Source organism: Homalodisca vitripennis, chromosome 6 (genome assembly GCF_021130785.1).
Source record: "Homalodisca vitripennis isolate AUS2020 chromosome 6, UT_GWSS_2.1, whole genome shotgun sequence".
NCBI classification, from domain to species: Eukaryota; Metazoa; Arthropoda; class Insecta; order Hemiptera; family Cicadellidae; genus Homalodisca; species Homalodisca vitripennis.
Window position 1 is genome coordinate 118,109,394 of NC_060212.1, and position 25,261 is coordinate 118,134,654.

The 25,261-nt window shown below is 33.4% G+C and overlaps 1 protein-coding gene across 1 annotated transcript; it reads left to right on the forward strand.

The window, feature by feature from the left end:
• Positions 1 to 4,539: 4,539 nt before the first annotated feature.
• Positions 4,540 to 23,696, forward strand: LOC124364807 (protein BTG3-like). Its single transcript, XM_046820574.1, has 4 exons — positions 4,540 to 4,688; positions 4,961 to 5,532; positions 11,809 to 12,040; positions 16,407 to 23,696. The coding sequence occupies exons 2-4, from the start codon at positions 5,222 to 5,224 to the stop codon at positions 16,698 to 16,700; spliced, it is 837 nt and encodes a 278-aa protein (XP_046676530.1). The 5' UTR covers positions 4,540 to 4,688; positions 4,961 to 5,221; the 3' UTR covers positions 16,701 to 23,696.
• Positions 23,697 to 25,261: the final 1,565 nt, after the last annotated feature.

Genomic DNA, 25,261 nt, shown 5'->3' on the forward strand with positions numbered 1-25,261 from the left:
ACAAGAGCAGCTCAGCTAGTAACAATAAAGCTTATTGAACGAATAAAACGTGGCCGACCACCTACACAACACAACACACGCGCACTGAGCTGGTATGATATCCCTCCTACGAGGCGTCGTCAAGTGCTCGGGAGGCCCTCGGCCGGCGTCGGCTGGGCTCGGGTGCATTCGATCGGCTGCTCCAGCTCGGGCGCAACCGGCCAGCAGGTCGCTTCACCGGCACGTGTAAATTGTAGTTGTAACACGCGCATACTTTACACACACAGAATCAAATTAGATGCATACAGAAAAATAGACTAACGGGGGAAATCTATATTAGGTTATTCATGTCGTAAACTTTTAGTGTATACATATACGTAATTTTAACCTCCTGAGTCCAGTAGTGGCTAATACTAGGCACGTGGTCTTGATAGAACTTTGAGAACCCCTGAGGATTTCAATAAGAATTTAGCAACTAAGACCGAAGTGGCCTTTTATTAGGCACTCTAAAAAATTGGCCTTGAGTCCCGAGAATTTTTTTCTTTAAAATATCATATGACATGATAATAACTTTGTCTATAAACAAATTGAAAAAGAGCCAAAAAAAAAAATATTAAAAAAATTCTGTTTGTGCCTTATTCTACCCCTTTTTGATTGTCCTAATAAATAAGCACTTCGGACTGAAATGGGTAGAAATGGTATAAAAAACATAGTACAGCCTACCAGTTAAACCATATATTTTTATTGAGTGTCAATTTAGACATGAGTACAAAAGAATTTAAAAAATACTGCACTGAGCTATCGTAATCAAACTTCCATGGTTTCTGTTGATTTTTTGAGTTAATTAAAAATACTAATTTAATTAGATTTTTAAATCATGACCCTCAAAGTACTTTGTGTGGTATTTAGCAAAACAGTACCATTCCAGCTCGTACAAGGCAAAGATAAACTTTGGCCACTGTGTACAAAAAACAGTAGATTTTTATTTTAAACACTTTGGAAGAGCACACCTCTTTTGGATTTTTCTTTGTCACCTCCGGTAAGTGGGTGTCGCCTTGCAGTCATTTCTCTAAACATGCCCGCACTCTTCCTACGATACCAAAAATCCTTCTTTCTTGGTGTCCATGATCTTCATCCCCATTTTCATCAACATCCAGACGAACACTATTCCTTCTCAATCATGGATTTACCTAATTCCAACTTGAAAATGCCTGAATTGAACAATGTCCTTGGAGATTACTCCTTAACGATTTCTTAATCTCCCTCATCTGAAGCCATGCAAAAACAATTTACCCTAGGCTACATCAAAAAAGTGCAATAAACTATCTAACTGTCCATTTTTTAGATTTCTAGAATCTCGAAGGGCAATAAGATAGTATTCTGTCTATCAAATCCACCGCCCTCCCATATTTTTGTTTGTAATGGAACTGCAACCACACTTGGTTGGGACACTTGAATATACCTCTTCTCAGCCATTTGACCACCTTTTAACCTCACACATGGTGCTCAACGGACTCATTAGATTGAGATCATAGTTACGGATTTGTTATCCAGCCACTTTGTTAATGCTATCGCACCATCGCGCGAACACTGACAGTGGCTGAACCCCTACTTTGGCTTTTCTTAAAAATCTTGTACGTCAGGAAGATCATTATCCTGGGGAAGCCTATCCTTTCCTTAAAGTCCCTGAGCATCTAATTCCACGATTAAGAAGTTCTTCAGCTAATCGTACAGTATTAAAAATATCTGTCGATGTAAATAGACATGACCAGGAACAAAAGACCGAGTTAGATAAAGAACGGCAGACACACATTGCCAAAAGCTTCCAGCAATATCTTGAGTAAAGGTGGTCCTGATTCTGGTAAACCACAAAGTCACATATTAATCCCAGAAGGATTAGCCAAAACAAATACCTTTAAATTCCTAAGGTTATGGGCTTTGTTGGGAATGTACTGTTTTAAGTCACTTGTGCCACTGAAGGGTATCATCATCTCATCTATACAGATGTGTTGATTTCTGGTTTTGTATTTAAGCATCCCTAACAAAACACGGTCAATCAGTGGTCTTATTTTCCATAGGCCTATCCGGCCTTTCCTTTGCTCTTCATTAATGTCATCATCAAAGACAATTTTTTAGTGAAATTTTACTTATTTGAAAAAAAACCTGTCCCTAGACATATGAATCAGCAACTACAGCAACTCTCCATTCCTTGTCCCAATACATACGTATTTGGGGGCAACTGTAGGGAATGACAATTACAAAATTTACTCCCAACCCAAACTTTATGCAATTACTCTCAAAGATAAGTTTCAATACACCTTTTACCTGTCTTAAGTACATAAGTCCTGGTTGCTTTTCCCCCTCCACAAATTGTAAAAGAAATATCATCATCATAATATAGTTCAAACAAACTTCTCATTACTCCAATTCGTACAGTCCAGTGGTATATACGAAAGGTTCGTGAAGAGTCACAGGATCAGGAGAAAAAATGCCTTTTCTCCATGGTTCGGCCAGTAGGTATGTTCTTTGTTCTCTTGATTGTTGGTTGCAAGTTTAGTATTTTTCTTCCTTTTTATGGCTAGTTGATTTTTCTGAAACAATCAATAAAATAAAATAAATCATGTACTCAGTTAAAGTATTTAATAATTTTCAACAGAATTTTAAGTAGAATGTGTAACCATAGTTCATTAACATGTATTTTGTTTGTATAAGTTAGACTTACATTAGGTTAGGTTAGGATAAAGAAATTGATGATCAAGTTACCTTTACTGCTGTTGATGTTGTGGTTCGTTATCGCTGTCACTATATTGAGGGAGTGATAGTCAGTGGGTCGCTGTCAGTATTGTCACTTCTACTCCAATTCGCTTGAAATAAAGATTGCTCTCTTGTTGCTGGCACTGAGGACATTATCTTCATTTTCTTCATCATTGAAATCCTCGATCTCAGAATCATCAGTCCCAAACAGACAGAGCATTGAATTATTTTCTGGTGTCACTGTAAAAAAGTTTTATACTGAAATTCAACATAATAAAAGACCGAAGTTTTTACTAGTATTAGGTAATTAGTAAAATACTTGCCTTTTGGTCTTTAGCCCTGTGTGCCTAATATTAGTCACTTAGATTGCACAACAATTTGTCCTATAAAGAAACTGATTATTGTTTGCATTATAATACACTACATAATAACCTTGTGAATGTGTTTATGACATATAAATATAACTTATAAAGTAAAACAATGGTTTTACTACTTACATCGTTGATTTGTAGAGGATGATTTTTCTGGGTGGTTGTTGCCCATCTTGTTTGTTTCAATGCTGTGTCACACTGACGCACCCTAGCGCGGTGAGTTTGAGGAACTACATCAACAAGGGAACATTCTAACCAGTACAGTGCTACCCCCCTATGGGCAGTCTGATAACCACAAAGCCAATGGAGAGAATTTTGAAGTTAAGTGACTAATACTGAGTCACTCACGGAAATTTGTTTAAGTATACCATCAGTTTTACGCTCAGGACTCAACTGAGTTGTAGTTAAAGGCCTAGTATTAGTCAACTTAGGAGTTAATTATAGAAAAAACAACAAAAATCCCTGGGTCTCAGGAGGTTAAAGATAATTTATATAATTTTTTTCTTTTTTTGCATAATGTTGGGGGGGGGGGCACCGTGCCCCCCCACGGTGCCCCCCCGTGCCCCCCCCCCGGCCCGACGCCACTGTCCTCCACCTCTAAATGATGGTATAAAGGTGGGAATATAGAACTTTCAAACTGTGGTACTGGTAATTCGAACTGGAATTATAATGGTACTCGTATATCTATTTAAATAAAACTTCAATTCCAGTAGCTTCATCTTCATTGACCTTTGGTAGTCCTGAGGTTTCTATAAGATAGATATTTTATCTGCCTCCAGAACCATACAGAAACTAGCAGTTCTCATTTATTGTTATACCTATTTCAAAGGAAACAGGATTTTTCCGGATGTTTTCCACGGTTGTGATACAAGAAATTAGTTATATTAAAGATTTCTAATAAACCAATGCGTAGTCACATTATGGTTTTTAGACTTTTATCTAGAATAATTCAACTGTATAAAAAGCCTACTCCTGGTGTACAACCCAACTTGTTTCTGCCGTGACGATAGCCATTTACTATTAAAGGCTAAGGATTAAAAACTATTTCAAGGGAAATTTATTAAGTATTCTTAGAAGAATATAACTATATTGATGTTATCATTCTAAATACATTACGGTACATGCTTTGGCTGTAGAGATACCTCTTTAAATGAATTGCCCTATCACTGTTCATTGCAACTGATTAATACTTCAATGTTGTTTTACCGTATAATTAGCCTTATAATAGTTTAACCAGTTTTTTAGCTGTACTGAGTCATTTTTGTTTACTCTATGTTACTTTCTCAACTGAACTCTTGTTTATGTTTTATAGTATCGCTTTATTTAAAAAATGTAAGCTTTTTAAAAGTAATTTGATAATAAATAGTATATAACAAGTGTATAAGCGATGTTTTAGTGTTACAGTTTTCTTTGTCTTTGGAAAGGTCTTTTCATAACTTCTGTCCTGTTACAGGTTTTACTACACTCAATTGCAGTGCAATGTATGTCGTCACCTGTTTTTCCTAGTTTCACGTTGCAGTTTGCAAGTTCATTCTCTAAATTTGGTTAATAAATTCGTGTATTATTATAGAGAGTGGTAGATTGGTAAGTCTGTTTTATTTTCTAATATAGTTTGTTAAAAATTACATTGTTGTTTATGTTTAACTTTTATTTTGCATACGTTTATTCCTAAATAACAGACAATGTCTACGCAATCTTGTAAGAGGAAGTTGTGTTCTGTCTTTGTTTCCAATTTTGGGTCGTCCTAGGTTACGTAGATAGTACGTTGATTTAATTATTGTGTTTTAAACAATAAATACGTGGCAACTTTTTGTTTTCTGTACTACTAATGTTTTAATGTGGACATTCTTTTTCAGGTTGGATTTGAGAGTAGAGTTGTGAAAGTGGAACATTACCAGAGCTTCATTTGAGTCAGCCTTCCTCAATTTTAGTGTTCAGTGAAAGTTGATTGAATAGGTGTCTAAAGTTTTGTCATTTTATTTTTTCTGTATATTATTTAGGGCCTGGCATAAGTCGTGCCAAGGCTTAAGAGTTTGTTGTTCTCTTACATATGTGTGTTAAGTTGCAAGTGTCCTTTAATCCTAAGTTTGACTGTGACAGAAATCTATATTACCATAATGCGCGAAGAGATCTCAGCAGCAGTAATCTTTTTAGCCCGCCTGATAGAGAAAGGCGAAAACTTTAACCCTGATCAATTAGAAGAGTTTAAGTCTTGTCTCTCTGAACTTTTAACTGAACGATTTGAAAACCATTGGTTCCCAGACTTCCCTCAAAAAGGCCAAGGTTATCGTTGCATTAGAGTGAATGAACTTGATAGACGAGATGCATCGCTGGAGAAAGCTGCAAGAGCTTGTGGTATAAAATATGAAGACATGAAACTTCCTGTGGAGCTTACCATATGGGTTGACCCCAATGAAGTTTGTTGCAGGTAAGAATATTTAAATATATCTTATCCCATTGTGTATAATTCATAGATCAATTCAATACAGATCTTCGTTATTGTACACTTAAATTCTTAGCTCATTAAAAATAAGTTAGTTTGTTCTCATAATACATAGGCTAATAATGGCAAGCTTAAAACAATTTCTGTTATTAAATAAATTAGCCTACATCAATTATGAATGAAGGACCTAGGCTAATGACACCTTAGGGTAATTCAGCATATTTTAGTTTTGAATGGACGATATCAAACATGAATTATAGGTCAGTAGTGACCAGCTTAAAAAAAAAATGATTGAATATTTGCTTCAATACTTGCACTAACTTAGGCATAGGTCTACCAAAATTGATTTGTGAATACATTTTTTAATTTCTTAGACTACATTAAAATAAGCGGCTACTACAACAAACAAATCATTAATATTCATGATTATTTAAATGACTGAAACCATAGTGTCAAACCAAATTACTATTATGAAGACAAAAGTTATGTGTTTTTGTAAAATGTAACAAACAAAACGGTATAACAATTAGTGGGGTAGCGGCCTACACTGTTTGGTTGTTTTATGGAATAGTTTGACTGATAATATCTGAATGAAAATTGATATTACAATTTATTTAACAAAACATGATTCCACCTAAATGCCACACTGCCTTATGAATAATGCAACTTTATTAATCACTAGCTGTTCCCCGCGGCTTTGCACGCTTTTTGTAAGCTTTGCTCGTGTATGAGCACTTCTGGTTCAAGTGAATTATATTGTCAACGCCGATGTAGAGTTTACCTTGTTGACACTATCAAGAAAATCTGCCACAAGTGTATGTTTATAGCCATTGTACACGTACATGTACTTAATAATAAAGTGGTCTAACATTCAAGCTATTTAAGGCCAAACAGAAATTCATTTGAAAGACAAATATCTATAAAAACTTAGCGCCTTCATATAGTGTGTGGTTATTATACACAACTATCTCATAATTGTAGTTTACAATGTGCAGGCGCTTTGATAACTTATATACTTTGCAGCGCCTCCTGGTGGTGAGTTATATCAATGGGTATAGCATATAAACCTTCTACGTGGAAAAATACATATACATACAAATTTTCATAATGATCTGTCAAATAGTTTCTGAGTCTATAAAGGACAAACATTCATTTTTATATATATAGATTAACACTGCAGGAATATAAAATATAATATAAAAATTGCATAAATATAAATAATTATGATATATATTTTGGGTATCAATTTACAATATCGTGACCATGGAAAGGTATGTTCATTTTTTTTCCTGGAAACTACAATTTTTCCTGAAAACAATAGTGAAAAAAAATTCATCGGCAACGAAAATCAAAGGAGTTACGATTTTTTGAAATTCTCTGAAAACTCTGTTTTTGACAGTACCTCTGGCAACACTATCCATATTTGACAGTTTGGTATTACTCTGCGGCTCTCTCAAATAAAGAAGGGACGCCATTTTGAACTATTTTGTTCCTCCGTGTCTATTCTTAACCTCCTAGTTCAGTAGTGGTAATGGCACACCTTTGTGTTGGATGTTCATTAAGGTAAGTGATAAGTTACTGAAATGATGCAGACTAGTACGTTAATCCTGTCAACGATGCCTGCCCGCTGCGCAGTGCTGCGCACTGCTTGCTCTTTTAGAAAAAAAATTAACTCGAGCTTGCAAAAGTCGAATCCCAGATCACGTGATGCCCCTGATCCTTAACGCAATAATGCCCGAAAGGCATCAATATAATACAATAATATTCTTTCCCACCAGTTTATATGCACCTGTGATAATAATACTAGGCTATAAATGCCCAACCCATGAAAAAAAGTCCATTTTCCATGGTCACAGTATTGTAAATAAATACCATATTTTGAAACAAATATAGTTTGGAATAAGTCAGTGCTAATTTTATTGATATTAATCAATAAATGGATGTGTTCTGCATGGAAATGTTGAGAGCCTATATAAAATAGACTCTTGGGGTTTTACCCCAACCTAGCTTGAGCCTATATGTTGGATCATGTTGAATGAATTGGCATGCGAGAGAATACCGGTAGCAAGCTTTAGACCTTCATTACAGGCTACGGCAATTCTGCACTACTGGCAGAATAAACTGTTCCGAACCTCAAGATAGTAGTCTTATCTAAATTCAATCAGACCATGTTAGCGCTTCAATCTTGATGGGTATTGCATTGGTTAATGAATTAACATTAGGTTAACTTACACTTGCTGCATCTTATAATGTTGAAGGCATGAATTCATGTGGAAAGGTTTGTCAATAAGAGGTGATGAAATAGAGTTGAACTCAACATTTACACACACCATGTGTCGTTTAATAGGCTTTGGTGAGGTTGCATGCAAAATTTCAAGTCTGCTTATTTAGTTTGAGATGTTCTGTGGATGGACATACAGACAAATAATAACCCTCAATGTACTAAGTCACCTAGTTGCTCGGTAGTACTACCCTCACACCAAGCTAGGTTAGGTCGATATTTACTGCAAGGTACATGCATCCATAATTGATTATATTTCTCAATGATTTTTATATAATATTAAACTAGAAAAACGGGACTATAAATTACCCATATGCCGTCTTTACAGATGATTTTAGCTTTGCATGTCGTCAACTAGAATAGTTTCTTAAACGATTTATTTTGATGTTGATAACTTAAGTTGTTTTGACTTCCTTTTATTACTTTCATTTAATATTTATAATTTTCTTTATCATTACAGGTTAAAATGTGTAAAATACCAACAAGGACTGTTTTTGCGTGCTATAAAACTCATCTGTTGTACTAATTGTTTGAGTTTGCAAGATTTTTAAGGCTTTTTAGTAGACACAAACAACACATTATTCTTGTAGTTTTTTTTTTCTAAAATGTAATTGTGCAAGTTGTATTTACTTTTTTTAAAATTTGTAATGCATTTGTCTTTATTTTTATTTAAGTCAGTTTAGTATAAGACTGATATTACTTAAAGAAAGAAATAATGAACATTGTAGACATTTAAATTTTTAAAGACTAGAGTATTTAAGAATATTGTACATAAGTAGAAAATACACACAAATAACGACTAATAGATGTGACGTAAACAAAGACATTTGCAAAGTAGAAATGTCAGCATCAGCTTAGGTTGTAAAATATTATTTTTCACCATAGACACCATACAAATTTAGGCACTTATCATAGTGGTGAACTAGTTTTGAAATTCCAGCGTTATAAATTGCTGCCACCTCAGACTTAAACCAGGTAGGGTGGTTGGGGGCATGTGTGTGTCCCCACTCCATAGACAGTCATTTGGTTTCGCAATTCACTTATTTTTGCACAAGTTGCATCTCTTGTAATGATTCAATCAAGCAGCAAGTCACTATCCTTTTTATAAGTGTCCAAAAATGTCAATGAAACAGCCAATATACTGATTTTTATGGGTTTCCGTTAAGATTGTCTTACACAAAAATTATGGTAACCTAACTTTGTGTAAATATTTTGTGTACTAAACCCCTTGAAATTTGAGGAAAACTAAGTGAGAGTTCTTTGTTGTGAATTGGTGGTCTTTTTAATCTTCTCATCGACTTTGGAGACAATTTCATTGGTCACAATGCTTCACCACCCACTTCATTCATCATCGTGCAAATTAGTTCGGCCATTTTTAAACCTAATGCACCACTGACACGCTCTAACCCTCAGTAATCACATTGTTCCCATAAACTTCACAGAGTTGGCGATAAATCTCAATTGGTTTATTGTGCTTAGCCATCAAACACCACATTACTGACCGCATTTCACAACTCATGCAATTTTCAATTCTGTCACACATTCTAAACTGTGATTGTTAAACAACATGATGTAACAGTAACTTCTCACTAGCACGGCTGGATAGCCACTGAACGGAGAAATGCTCTGTCATAAAAATGGCATTGAAAGTCCGGCCCCTAGCGGCTACAGAGGGAAACGTAATCTACTTTCTGGATAGCCTTTGTATTTTCGGACAAAATAATTTTATTTATTTAAAATATGACAAATACAAAGGTTGTTTATTTTTTCAACCTCCGATATTATGCCATAACGGCTAGACATGTAGCAGGTCCATGTTGTGAGCAGTAGCCAAATCGCACATTTTCCGCTACGTTTGTCACAGCTGAGTTCAAGTATCTACTTTGACGGAGCTACAGTCACATAAACAAGGCCATCTCTATTGATTCTCTCACCAAATGTGAGTTATAGACTTATTTCCTGTTAGCAGAAGGGAATAGCGTAGCAGAGAAATCCATCACTTGGAGAATGTGGTGTGTTTACGGAGAACACAATATGAATGGTGGTGTTGTACTTGAGTGGTGTAGAAAGCCAAAGATGTTGACTAACATTAACAAAAATTGCCAAATGGCTTCAGCTTTGACAATTGGCCATCTTTAAACTTTTGACGCGATTCAAACTCCGACACCCATCACTCCGTAAACTTGACACATTCAAACCGATGTTTACAACGAATTCTATCTTTTTCATAGGTCAAATATACTAGATTTCCGCTAAATATTTGTATACTAATTCTTTTAATTAACAGATTATATATGAATTGAATTGATTATGCTTATGACGATTTTGCTTTCCAATTAACTACTTGGTGAACAAAAGTTATTTTTAATGATGTTGTGGTTATACACAGCCTATTTAAGACTACACACACACACGCACGCACGCGCGCGCACACACACACGCACACACACACACACACGCACGCACACACACAATAAAAATGTTTTTTAGATTATTAGCAGTATATTGATATGCATATTTATAAGTTTTTACATTCTTTTCTTACAATAGTTGAATTTAAAAATAAAGTGACTAGATCAGAAATATCTTGATTTGCCACCCTAGTGATTGTTATTTTAGTTCTGATCTTGCCACTCGGAGGGTAAAAATTGAGGGGGCATTGTACGTTTTAGGGTATGCAGTTTCATTAGATTACTTTACTAGTGTTCAGCCGGAACTTTTCGTGGAGACGCGGCTTGCAGCTCAGTTGAAAGTTCCACCGGTTCGATTTGTGGGGTGAGCACACTGCAATATGACAAGCCGTACGCAATGTCAATACCACTCATGCTTTTGTAAAAAGAATGTGTACCAAATGGACTAAACACATGGGGTTGGATACCGCTGAGGTTGTAGTAATGAATACTTGATTTGCAAGATTTACTTATGTGGTTTTTGTTAATTGTGGCAAATAAACATAAAAGCACTGCTTCTAGATGTTAATAATAAAATAATGTATTGCCACGTTGCTTCCAAATAGAGTGATAATGAACTAAATTATATCATGGGGTGAGCCTAATGGTTCCAATGTTCTATGAAAATTTTGCATACGAACTTAATAATTATTTAAACTTTAAAATTTGCTTCCCTTCACGTTGATGTCGACTCACAAGCGCGGGCGTCAGCATCTTGACTCAACATTGTAGTCGGAAAAAGTGAAGATTAGTGAACTATAAGTCTAAAATATGAATGCTGGAAGCACTCGAAGTAAAATGTACTCATAGTTAAAATCAAACTCAGAGACTTGCTAGCCGCAGATAAGGCGCACAAGGTATTGCTCGGCAGCTATCAAGTTCATGAGAGGAAAAAATAATACGCGTGGCAATTAGGTTATTAATCCGCCAGGAATTTAGTTCCAATAACATCGGATGTTACATATATATTAACCAGTAACAAGTAACAAGGTTGCGAAAATATGTATTATATCAAATACAACTAAATCACGGTACAAATGTATAAGAACAGATGGATGCAAATAAGAAGTCAATCATATAATAACAGGAAAATAGTAAAAATCCTCTGTCAAAACATTCACCTATTGAATTTGGCACACAAACAGCTGGCAAAGATAAATTTTGCTGTGATGGCATTGTTTTGCTCACTACGACTCCCTCTATCAGCAACGTTTGGTTCAAGTTTCTTTTTAGCTACATTTATCTGTGTTGTAGTATTAATTTGTGTTGTGAAGCATGAGGGCAGCAAATCCGAGGATGGTATGAATGTAAATAAGGCCCAGATTTTCACAATTAGCATGTGTTCTTTACAAATAAACTGCTCTTTGGTAGACACATGCAAGAAAATCAAACTTATACAACAATTTTGAGTGTTTTTGAAAAAAAGTCACTGGCAAAAAATAAAAAAATTGGTCAGTCAGTTCAGAACCAACATTCTTTTTTAACCACCCTGTACATTTTTCATTGCTTAGTCTGATATTTGTTTTGTAGATTTGGTGAAAACAAAGGATCATACTGCACACTAGCTTCATTCAGTGACAAAGAGAACGTGATAGAAGTGAGTGAGGATGTAAAGGATCTGTTGGAAGAGGATTTGAAAGACAATGTAAAGCCTGAAGGAAATAGCAAGTCTCCAGTTCCTAATGAAGAGATCAAATCAGAAGTTCAAGAAGAGAAGAAGAAGGCAGAGTTATCTGAGAGCAGTAAGGACTCAAAGCCACAGGTTTGTATTACCAATAATGATTGCTTTGATAGCCCTAGATTAATTTTCTTAGTTCATTGTAACATGATAATTTTTCGTTAGTAAATTTATCAAAATTATTTTTTTATTGTTAAATATTACTTTTGTGATTACATTAAGTGTTCACTATACCTTATATTGACTCCTTTATTGTTTTTAAATGTATATCCAAATATTTAACAATAATTTCCTACGTAACTTATCCGTTAAATGTTTTGACCACTACAAATAGGTTTTTTTAAATAAGGAAAAAATTATAAAAATTAAACTTTTTTAATGGAAAAAGTAATTAGGCATTCATAAAATATAATTTTTTAGTGTTTGCTTTATATAAAAAGTGAAAAATTAAGTACAAGTTCGTTAGGTAAAATGTCATTAATATCAAAATTAGAGTCCTGTCTCCAATGAGTAGCGCATTCCTTGCAGCTCATTCTACAGTGCTGTCCATGGATGGTATTGCTGCAATAATTTATGGCCATCTTGCAAAGGGGAGAGAGGCAATAAAACATGTTTTTCAAGCACCTGGTTGTTGTGAAGGTTTTGGATTTACTAGAATTCTCAGAAATCAAAATCCACGATTTCTAAAATTTGCTTCATTGTTGTTATTTGAAGGCATGATTGCTTGGTGATTTTGATAAATTCTTAGCCAGTTGTTTCGTAAACTGCTTCCTATTCAAAGGCTGAGTTCCTTGCTTTACGTTATTTATACAATACATGACATGAATTTAAAAAAGTGATGTTCATCATGCCGTAAAATACACATAAAGGCCAGCGTCTTGTCTTTCTGGTATAAGACATGCCATTACACATTTTGTCCAAAGTGTCCACAGATCGTTTCGTTTCATTATAGGCATGTATGTATTATACAGGTGAATAAAAAGTCAGGATCCCCCCCTCTATATTTTTTCTAAAGTTTATATAAGGAGATATCCTGTGGGTAGTGGTGCAATGTAGAAAGGAAGTTCCATTTGATGATTTAGATAATTTTTGGTTTCTCCTAAAAATGTGGGATTTTGGGGACAACTGAAAACTTCAAATTTAAACCGCTCTCAAGTGAACCCTTCATTTTGAAGAGTCTAAGCAAACTTAAAAGAGTTGTGAAAACCAAAGATCACTACCTCTTTCGCACCCAAAATAATAAGTCATCAAAATTTTAATGAAGTCCACACTTACGTTATTTTTTTGGGGTAGCTCAAAAATTCAGCAAAAGTGCTTAAAAATATCTTAAGATCTCCAGAAGTTGAATAATATACAAACACAATTATAACTTTTAAATCGTCAACAAAAATAGCTGATATCTCAACATTTTTGAATAAGTGTTGAAGTACGAAACTGCTTGTTAGGAAAGTCTGTGTTAAAGTCATTCACACTGTTTTCATCTTCTGTACTTTGCAAGCTTAGACTATGATTCAATAAACTTCTCAATTTACTGTCAGAAATGGATTTTCTAGTAGGTCGTACAGGACGTTGTGCTGGAAAGGGTTCATGTTTACTGAAAACGTAAAATGATTCTCTTAACTAATGATAAAACACAACAAAGTTAAGAACACATATCGTAACCTCAAACTGACCCATCTCCCAAAATAATAATAGTGAAATATGTAAGAAAATAGCAGGTATCTGAGTCAGCAATGGTAATAGGAACATGTGAGAGGCTGGCGGGAATCGAGTCAACTAATCAGAACATCTGACTACGAATCAGCTGAAGCGCAAGTTATAAACATGAAATAAAATAATATACTTTGAAAACTGATATGCAAAAACCAAGGTTGATTTGATATTCTTAGATATCTGTAAATAAACATTTAATACAGCAGTAATTACAATTTATTATTAAATAGTACCAAAAAAAAAAAAATTGTCAGCCTTCATGTCAGTGTTAGTGGTATGACATGTGTTAACCACCTCATATATTCCTATTTTCACACACATCTAGTAGCCTGAATTTTTGAAAGTTTTTAATCAAACCCAACAAAACTAATATTGTAAAGTTGTAAAATGAAAGGAAATTTATGGGCTTTCGCTTTTGGTTGACAAAGAATGTACATTCTTTACTCGTTCCTGGTTCATGCTCTTTTTAGACCTTCTTCTTATGCATGTTTCAGCTGTAGACAAAACAAGCACTGTGAATCAATCATAATTCTTAAATTATATGGCAATAAATCTGATATCCTCCTCCAACCTAAATTGAAAGCTTTCTCAATCTGCTGTATTGAAATTCCATAAAAGCCCAAGGACATATCTTTTTATAGCTGACTGTAGTAAAATGACGAGTTTTATATTCTGAGAACAGTGTTTAACCTTGTTAAGTTTTACTCCCTTATTTTTGATCGTAGTGTTTTTAATGATGCCTCTTTTTAACAATTAATATGCATCCAAATGCTTTTTAGCTCTTTTTTTGTAAGGTACTTTTTGAATATGAAACAATGAAGTACAACAAATGAGATTTTTCTTAATAATCCATAAATATATCGAGAAAAGCTAAAAAAAAGTTTTGGATGTGTAAATATTCTTAAAATGAGACAACTCCATAACGCCACAATAAAAAGAGTTGGTAAACCTGCACAAAGTTGAAAATTTGTCTTATGGGGAAAACTTGTCACTTAATATTACAGGTGGCTAATAAGATGAAAATTTGTATTCCAACTGATGGAAGAACGGTTTATATTGGGAATGAGAAAAGGTACCAAGGTGTCTTAACAATCACCAGTGTGCCATATTGGCCAACTCACACCACTGCTATTAGTCACCTCCCACACTCTTGCTACCATTTCTAAAATATAATTTACAGATATCATTTATATGCAATTAATTTCCCCCACACACCCACCATTCTAATAGGTCATTTTAAGATTTAATTGTGTTAACTGATAAATTGATTATTTGGATTGGCTGCCCCTGTTTTATTTTGGCTAACAGGGTTTTACTGTAATATGTGCTAAGTAGCTTACATATTATTTACGAGGCATGTTCAGAAAGTAAGTACCGTAAAAAAAAAACAAGTAAAACAATTTTTTTAACACTATATTATTTTATATGAAAGCCCAAATCTTAAACTATTTCTTGACATAGTTTCCACCGATGTTCAAACACTTGTCATAGCAGGTGATCAGTTTGTCTATACCCTCTGTAGAAGGTTTCCGCCAACGAATGTAGCCACAACTCCATGTCAGTTTTCACTTCATCGTTGGTTTCAAAGCGCGTTGGCTGCCTATCTCGCGCTTCATGTGCAGGAACAAGTGGTAGTCAGACGTTGCCAAGTTCGGGTTGTAGGGCAGGTGATCGAACTGCTACCAACGAAATCGTTGAACCAATGTTTGAGTGTCACCAGCGATATGGAGCTGAGCATTGTCATGGAGTAACACAATTCCGTTACTGAGCATTCCTCTCCGTTTGTTTTCAATTGCCCGCCTTAGTTTTCTTAAGGTTTCGCAATACCTTGCCGCATTAATGGTTTCACCTCTTGGGAGAAAATCAAACAGCAAAACACCTTTCCGATCCCAAAAGACAGTGCACATAATTTTTTGTGCAGATATTGTCGTTTTGAATTTTTGTTTCTTGGGAGATTGTATGTGTTGTCACTCCATTGACTGCTGTTTGGGTTCCGGTGTGACATGATGGACCCAAGTTTCACAATTTTGTTAAAAACAATTTTCACCATCATCACTACCATTTTGTGTACGTCAGAGAGCGTTTTTGAAACCCATTGGGAACACAGCTTGCAATAACTTAAGCGGTCCGTAACAACTTCATTCAAAAGAGTCCGTGAAATTTGTTGGAAATCGTCAGATAGCGTCATAGTGAAACGTCTGTTACCTTGGATTTTTTCATCAACAAGACCTTACCAGATCATCGATGACGAGAGAAAGCTGACCGCTCCGATTTTCATCATGCACATTTGTTCGACCGCCATTGAACATTCTAACCCACTTTCTCACCATTCCTTCACTCATCACGTCTTCCCTGTAAATATCACGAAGTTGATGATAAATTTCAGCCGGTTTCACGCTCCTTGCATTCAAAAATCTTATTACATAACGAACCTCACAATCGGCGGGATCACTAATTGTCTTATAAATTTTAAACATTCAGAGAAAACTGAAAACACAATGTACAACAACTAAAATGGCATGAGACGATAGCCAGTGAACAAGGACGACTAGTGTGCATGCCCGGAACATTGTTTGCACCGCTACAGCGGCAGTAGAATGAAACATTGCTTACTTTCTGAACATGCCTCGTATCATAACACATTCAGTTAAGATTAAAAATAAATACTTGATATTTGTTTTTAAATACTTCATTTTCCAAAATTGTGCTTAAACATTGAGTGTTTATGTCTGTATAGATCGTGCCCCTATCAACAAACAACTCTCGCCAATCACAACACCAAAACAACGGACGCAAGTACCCTCAAGGCAGTCCCAAGCAGAAGTCTGGAGCTAGACGAGGAGGTAATATGACTGGTGGCTTCCCTCCCCACCATCCAATGCAGTCTTGGTACAACATCATCTCTCCTCCCTGGATGTCCCCCTCACCCCCACCTTACCATCCAATGATGCGCCGCCAGGGAGGCCCCCTGCCTCCCCACCACCATCATGCTCGCTATCATTGGTCCAACAAATCGATGCTCAAGGTCTAACTGATGTCTCGCCGTGTCCCCACTCCTTTAAAACCACACACTACGTTTTATACTGTAAGTGGGATGTTTTAAGGGACTTGGAAATTTTTGTTCGTTATTCCTATACAACAGAAACAGAAGAAGTTAAATATCAGTATGGGTTTATTTTGTTTCAAAAAGTGTGGTTTTGAAGGACAGTTTTAGCTGTAGGCAAATAGGGTTATGCTCACTGCCAGCGAGGTATGGTCAGCAAGAACGTGTCTGCAACTTTCTCAACTTCAGTCCCTCCAACTATTGAAATGTCTTTTAATCTTCTTCGACCAGTAGCGATTCAGTGTTTCCTGTTCTCACCTGCTTGTTCATTTGTCTCAGACCCAGTCTCCCAATGTAAATAATAGTAAAGGGAGTTGTACTTACTTGTGGTAGTCTTTTGTTTAGGTGTATTGTGGATGCACAAAATTTGTGTGATAACTTCTTATATAAGTAGTCACTAGGTGAAAGTTTTTATGAATGCTTAATAATAATAAGGATGATAATGGTACCTGTGATATTTTTTATCTTTTATGGAGCAGCAAGTCCTACAATTGTAAGTACACTGGAATTGTGTTATTTTGTTGTTGGATCTTTTAATATAATTTGTTGTTTATAATTTCCCCCGTAATGACTTTAGTTTTAACAACCATATGATTAAATATTCATAATATTTACTGGTGCTCGCTCATATCTGGCAGTAGAAGAAATAATAGTGGGTGTAAAAATAATTATGCATCTTACAAGTTATTATTAAGTTTCAAGTGTTCACTTTCACTTATATTGAAGTAAATAATTATTGTCTTCTGTTTGAAATTAAGTGTACAAAAATCCCAAAAGTTTATACAGATAATATAATGTAATGATTGTAGATATAATTAACCAACTTTATTAACAACTATTTAAGTCATCTGTAGTTTTTTTATGATGAAGAAAGTATTAGAATATTGTAAAAATATATGAACGTAATTTGTTAGAACAAGCATAGTATATAATTTTATCACATAATTTTAATGTTAAAATATGTTTGGCAAATTATTCACAAATAGAAGATATCAACATGCTTTCTGTTGAATTACCACAATATTTTTCACCTCAAAGAATTGTATTATAATTTGTTGTATACGTTCAACTATTGATAGGACTTGGCCTCTTATAGTGTTCCTCCTGATAGATTAATTTTCTATGTTTCTACAAAATGTAACATAAGTAAAGGTGTGTTTAAGATGTTGCAGATGAAGCCTATTTGCCTACATCCCATTCCATCCATAATTCTTCATATTTTTCTTACATTTAGACTTTGTAATTGTATCCAAATTTTAGTCTTAATTTTTTTGAAGCCTTAATAAAAATTTGAATATTTTTATGTTAGCCTATAAAGTGTGCATTTACCTTGTTTTTTGCAATTGTGTATGGTCAATCAATTTGTAGAGTAATTAAATAGTAATACTAGAAAGGTAAATAACGTTCTTGGATATTTCACAGACATACATTTTACATCATCATAGTTCTTGTATATAGATGGTCAAATTATAAATTGATTTTAATTCAAGATTTTGTTTGAAAGAGGGAAGCCTTTTCTTAATCGATCCTTTGCAATCTTTTGTAATAATAGTTGTAGTTTATGAATTAAATATTTTATAATATTTTTAAACATAACAGTTTTAAATGGTGTCCATTGTTAAATAAGGAGGATGCATGTTGAACTAGACAAGGAGAGCTATTGTTGCTAATATAATAGTAAGATCTTAGTTCCGGGAAGTTTTATTAGGATTGGTATTCTCGCCTTGTTTTGAGGTTTTAATCAGTACAATAGAGTTAAATTGACAATTAATTGATTTTGTGGCAACTCTTGATCTCATTTTGTCGAATGTATGAAAATCAACCACAGAACTTGTATTTGTATGTGCCCTTGTCTGTGTTTATATGCTTAGGTGGTGATGTAAACTTAGCGGTAAAGAGTTGTGCTCTACTTTGAACCAATTGTATATAGATTTTAATATGTAAAAATCAATTGTTAATATGTCCTTTAAAATATTTGTATCTTTAACAGTGTGCAAATACAGGTTGCATAAGCTGTTTTTTATTTACTTGTATATATTATTATTAAATATCAGCCAAAGTAATATTTATGCAGGAGTGTCTATAAACTGGGAAATAGAGATATGTAAGTCATTAACTCAAGTATATCCTATAACAGTAGTATACTGTATTCCAAATATTTAATTCTATCGAAAATGTTATTATGATTGGCTCTTAATATGTTTGTCAAGTATTTGTTGTATATACAAACAAAATAATAAATAAAGATTCATTGAAACAAATTAATTTTTTAATGCTTTAACAGCCATGATGTTTGGGTAGCCTAGGGATTGTATCTCTCTCTCTCTCTCTAGGTCAACTGGAGTGGGGGGTCTATAGGTCCTCTATGATTACAATATTATCTTGGACCAAGGTTATCTCTCACAAGCAGCAACTTACCATTTATCAGCTGTACAATGTTGTTTATTGTTTACCTAAAAATATCATTGTTCTCAGAATCTTAAGCATTTACTAGAGAAAAACTGCACCTTTATTGTTAATCAATGGGACCACTTAAGCAAACCACATTTTAGCAAAAGTGTACGCATTTATTAGAATACTCGTCAAATTGTTGATGCGAAAAAGTTAACCGAAATTATAAGGTTTATAGACATGAATGTGCCATTGCTTAAAAATTTGTTACAAATCTCATGTTTTATTTATTTGCAGTATAGGTACTGTATGTATTGTTATGTATACTTTGATGACAGCCGTATAATGGTTTACGTTAGTGTATGAGAACGGTGTGGTGAATTCACACATCCTGCTAAAGTATTATTTTATTTATTTAGTACCAATATTTTATTCAACTGTGGATACAGCTGTTTCTGATGTTGCTTGAAAATGTTACATGTATGTTTGTATATTAACCCTGCAGAGGTAAATCTAATGGAGCTATTATAATCTTTCACATCAGTGAACATAAATATGTTTTTCTGAGTGCTATAATTTAAATGTATTGGAAATAAACAGTTAAAATGGTTGATCTAAGTGAGTAAAATTTATTCGCAGTTTCAGACTTAATAAGACAATTCATTCCATAAAAACTGTTTTAGTAACAATACTGAATTGTTTAATTTTAAATGCCACTGATCCATACTAAATTCATAGTGAGATTTTTAAATCTTGTATTTTCATCCCTATTTTACATCTCACACATTTTATTTGTACTTTCAAGGATTTATCTATTTTCTAAGATTTATTCTGCCAATAAAGCTTTATACAGCTAAAATATAACATTGTTGTGTCTTGTATACTGTATATTTTAGATCATATGATTACAAAAAACACCTTTCATAGCTGAAGATATCAGTTTGAACAAAACCATGTGCTACGTGGGATTAAAGGAAAATAGTCTAATTTTTAAAAATTTAATTTTGAAATTTATAATTCAAAATATTATTTTATGTGTTCACATAAACATGCTTGTATTGTAAGTAAATGGCCCAGTAGAGAAGTATTTGCAGAAAGAACAGGTTTGAAGTTCTAACTTTCAGTAATCTTGTCAGCCTAGAGACAGAATTTCAGTTAAAAACAAATATGTTTTTGATGGAAACTACTGCTCTAAACAGAGAAAATAAGTAAATATTTACTAGCAGTCATAACTTGAACCCTCTACTTTCTGACTCAATGTTTCCTGTATATACACCTCTATAGAGTAACTTAATACATAGCAATGCAGAATATAACATGAAGAACAAGTCACTGTTAATTTTTATTTTATGTTTTTACAACTTACAGATTTTACAAAAACATTGTACTAGTAATATGACATTTATGAAGAATAATAAATTAACCATGTGTGGTTGAGGGGTGGAGTTTGAAATGAATTTTACAAGTCGTATATTAGGAATGAATACTTCAACCTTTAATGTATACTAAATCCAGTTATACAGCTTTAATTGGGCAAAAATTTAGAATTTCAATGACATGAATAAACTGCACAACCAACAAATAAACCTACAGCAATTTAGTCAACTACTACTTTAAAAAATTCGAATGTGCAAAATTTTTTAATATAATACAATTAATATAATAAGATATCATTCATATCTTTGATGATTGATATCAATCATGCTAAGTTGATGTTTACGTCTAAATTTAGTATATTTTGTAACAATGAGAATCTCAAGTGTACAGCATTGTGACTTGAAAGTGCTGAAAAGGTATACAATTATTTTTCTGTCATAAAAAAAAAAACATGTCATCACTCACTATTTTAACTGTAAACAAGTCAACTAAATTAATTGTGAGCTGTTTTCATGCTGACTGTTGTAACATTGTCAGCTTATTTGTCAGAATATAAGCCAAAATATGAACGTTCACTCCTTGAGTGGTTAGTTTCATTCAAGTACTGAAACTTTAAATGTTTGCTGTTACATGTGTACCCCTATCACTCTCTGTAGATGTATGTGCTGAATTCATGTATCCGAACCTCTGCAGTGGTTATATCACGAAGCACTCTACACAAGTTTTTATTATTGGTGTTTTTGAATTTGTCACTTTGTCTTGATCCCATATTGATTCTTGAAATCAATAACTCTGTGTTGAGACATGTGCATGAGCATTATTTTAATTTGCTTTCTAGTAATAATTGTTACTCTTATTTACAAGTCATACGGTTTAATAATATATGCGTTAATTTTTGTGGTAAAGGGTACGTATGAATCAATTCAAAATGTGGAAATGTACATATTCGCATTATTGTAATATTTAATGTATTAAATCTAGTAGATTAAAACAAAGACTAAGGCAATCTTAGATTATTTCAAGCTATTATTTGTGGCCAGGCATGTCTTTGCTTTTGATCTATGATTGAAAGTGAGGTTATGTTGTCTCTGTCTCTGTTGGTTTGGTATATGATTGCGCACAGTTCTGTCACGTCGGTTTGACACTACTTGTGTGAAGGATGGAGGGGACTTTCAATTTAGTCTATGAGTTTGAAAAAGAAGTATGTGGTGGTTAATGGCATCTGAATATAATACTTGTTTCAACTTGCGTGTAAAGCTGATTTTGTAAAATTAATACTTTGTGCAGTTCTTTTACTTGAAATTAAGATTGTTCTTTACCCTTTTTTTGGAAGATATGAAAATTATCTGGATGATTTATATGAATATCTAGTTCTTAGCATTCCTTGTTTATTGGTTTTAAGGTGTTTGAATTTGTATCAGTTCAAACGTTAATAATAAAATGTAAAATGCATATTTTAAACAAATATATAGCTTACTTTTGAAATAAAGGAACTCTGAGATTTGTTTTATTTTAATGTTCAAAATTATTTTTGATCATTTTAAAATGTGCAATTATGTCTGGTCCGAACTGTACATCAGTATTAAAAGAATTTTACAGAATAAACATAAAAGTGGTTAAATTATTGCTTAAACTCTGAACTCTTAATTTGAACTTATATAACCTTGAATTTCTTTATTAAACTTTAAAGTTTGAAATGTATTGTCTCAGAATATTACGTTTACAATAGTATAACGTTCTTGATACTATCAGGTTGATAAAACAAAAATCAAGAGATTAATATAGAACATGTATTCAGATGTTGTTTAGTCACCACTGTGTGGGAGATACATTGTCATTTGGTTAATTTTCCTCCTTTAGTGTATTTAGTTATTTAGTACTATTAGTGTAAAATGTGTTCTAAACATGTTTTAGTTTCGTTTGGATGTCTGAAGGGTGCAGACTTATATGGAAGCACAATTGCTAATTTTACTACTTGGTGCAGTAACATCACAGTACAGCAGCTATAGTTTCTGTTAGATCAAAGCAACCATTGATATAAGGGTTATCAGCTATTTATTTATTGGTTTAGAGGGCATCAACAACTTTTATCATAATTTTTCTTATAACTCCGTAATGTTCAACGATAGTACAGTTAAGTCTTGATTTTTCAGTTACAATTTTTTCATATTACAAGTATAGCTCTAGAACGATACTTTATTGTAAAGTTACATAATGTACAAACATTGAAAGACATAGTAGTGTTTTGTAATCTTAGGGTACCATTCTGATCCCGATGAATGGGTCTTAGTCAGTAGTTTAATTAAAGTAATGATAATAAATTAATAGTTATGTTAATTGTTTACTTAAAGCTGTTGAACTGTTCAATAAGGAATAATGCTGTATTGAAGTTTAAAGTTGTAATATTAAAACTGCCTTAATTTATAATTGATAAGATAAGAAATAAATAAAGTTTAAAATGTAATTTGTAGGAAAGAAGTAAGTGAAATTTTACGAACACAACTGTTAATTTAGTCATTTCATGTCCAGTTGTGGTTTCATCAAGCTGCCCCCCCCCCCCTCGAGCCTCCTTCCGACTGTTTTGCCTTACGAATGTATAGTGTAGAATAGCTTAGACATAGTTTTAAGATTGCCCCAAGCACAAATAATGTTTTCCTAACGTTTTTACACGAGAAACTGTGATATGATTTCTATTATTATATATTTTTATGTGTTTTCCTATTGAGAAAAAGTTACCACTAGGACCCGGTTTGGCCACGAACTCTGAGGCACCATGTGACTTATGTACTGTAGAATCGCAATTTATCGATATCGCTGCAATTTTTTAAAGTGAAAATTGTTCTATTTTTGTACTTTCTTACCAAATAGAAAATGTATAATTTATATGTTAATAGAAAATGTAATTGTTTTAATGTAAACTTTAAGACCGAGAGTGATAAAAATAATTTATTAGATCTTAATATATTAAATTATTACAATAAATGCTGAATTATCAAAGTAAAGTTGATTGTTTAGTTTTCAGTTGTAACCCACAAAGATTGTATGTGGTCAGATAGTTGTTGTATTGGTCAGGTCTCAATCAACACTTTATGTAATTGACTAACTATTATTATATTGGTGTAGTAGATGAATAATAATTATTAGTTTTGCATCATACTTGAGTTGTTCTCATTTCCCCTCATTTCACAAAATTTGAAAATTACAAGTAATCAATACTATAAGAGCTGTAGTTATTAGTTAAGACACCTACTAGGTACACACCTGGCTTATATTAGAGGACTGATTGAACTGGATTCACATAAACAGGACTAAGAACCTGTTATACGACTTAGAATACGTAAAGTTTGTTTTTAAATTAAAATATTGTTTGTAATCAATACATATTGTAAATTAAAGTTACTTTTTGTTTTTGTCAGTTTTTGTATCAATATTTTCTAAACTACTCAATGGATTTTGATACAGATTTCACTGTCGGCTTCATTATGAACTAGGGCAAGTTCTGAGGTATGGTACATCAATATTTTCTAAACTACTCAATGGATTTTGATACAGTTTTCACTGTCGGCTTCATTATGAACTAGGGCAAGTTCTGAGGTATGGTACATCAATATTTTCTAAACTACTCAATGGATTTTGATACAGTTTTCACTGTCGGCTTCATTATGAACTAGGGCAAGTTCTGAGGTATGGTACATCAATATTTTATTGTTAATACTGACTAATCCTCAAGACTTAAAACAGAATAATGTACTGTAGGACTGTACATGTCACAAAGGATCTATGTATGTATATTTATTTTCTTGATCGTGAAACAAAGCAAAATCGACTATAAAACAAAACATACCAAGGCTTATTAAACAAATCATAGTTGTCTTTTGGCTGAAGTAGGCTTCCAACATCTGTTTATATAGTACATAATATCTTCTTGATCAGAACAACAAAACAAAAAAATCAATTTGTGGCACCAGAAGTGTCTTGGAAGTAAATTGCAATGACTGAAGTAAGCTTCATATACCTGTGTATGTATATAGGTATCTAGGTGTGCATATATTTATATTGAGTAACCAAAGCAAAATGAACTATGCTTTAAAAAAAACCAAGGCCTGAGTAAATTACAATGGCTATAAATAAAAACTTTTTGACATTTTTTTATTGTGGCAAGGAGATAAACTTGATATTGGCGTCGGAAATATAATTCACTCAAACCAGCAGTGGACATACACATGCAAAGCTGAAGCTAACTGCTAGTAGTGCTGATATAAAAGACAAAGTACGGTAGTCTATCTTATATTGTGCATTTAGAGACTGTTATTTAACCTATCTTGGTTGTCTTTTGACAGAAGTAGGCTCTGAGATTGTATATTAGACTCTATTTAGTTCAGCATCATTGACCAATAATACTAACTTTTCTATAAAACCCAACAATATTCCCATAGATTAAAGTGTGTGTTTTTTTAATACTAATTCAAGATAGCTGGAAGGTAAAATACCTATATCTGTGGCCTCATAAAGAGTGTAAATGATAAATTGTGTGATGAACAAGGTATTTGACGTTTATGGGAATATATTTTAAAGAATATAGTTTGAAGTTAAAAAAAATCATTTAAAACCAGGTAAGTGATGAAAAAGTTGGATATATGTATATTAGACACCGAAATGCTTAATAACTCAAAATATTTAGGCTACTATAATGTGTTACAAAAATCGAGGTAAGAATAAAA

Bases quoted from the DNA above. Each gene is read 5' to 3' on its own strand.
- LOC124364807 (XM_046820574.1), top strand. From the start codon at position 5,222: ATGCGCGAAGAGATCTCAGCAGCAGTAATCTTTTTAGCCCGCCTGATA. The intron at 5,533-11,808 runs GTAAGAATATTT...TTTGTTTTGTAG, and splicing joins CCCAATGAAGTTTGTTGCAG to ATTTGGTGAAAACAAAGGAT. The intron at 12,041-16,406 runs GTTTGTATTACC...ATGTCTGTATAG, and splicing joins GTAAGGACTCAAAGCCACAG to ATCGTGCCCCTATCAACAAA.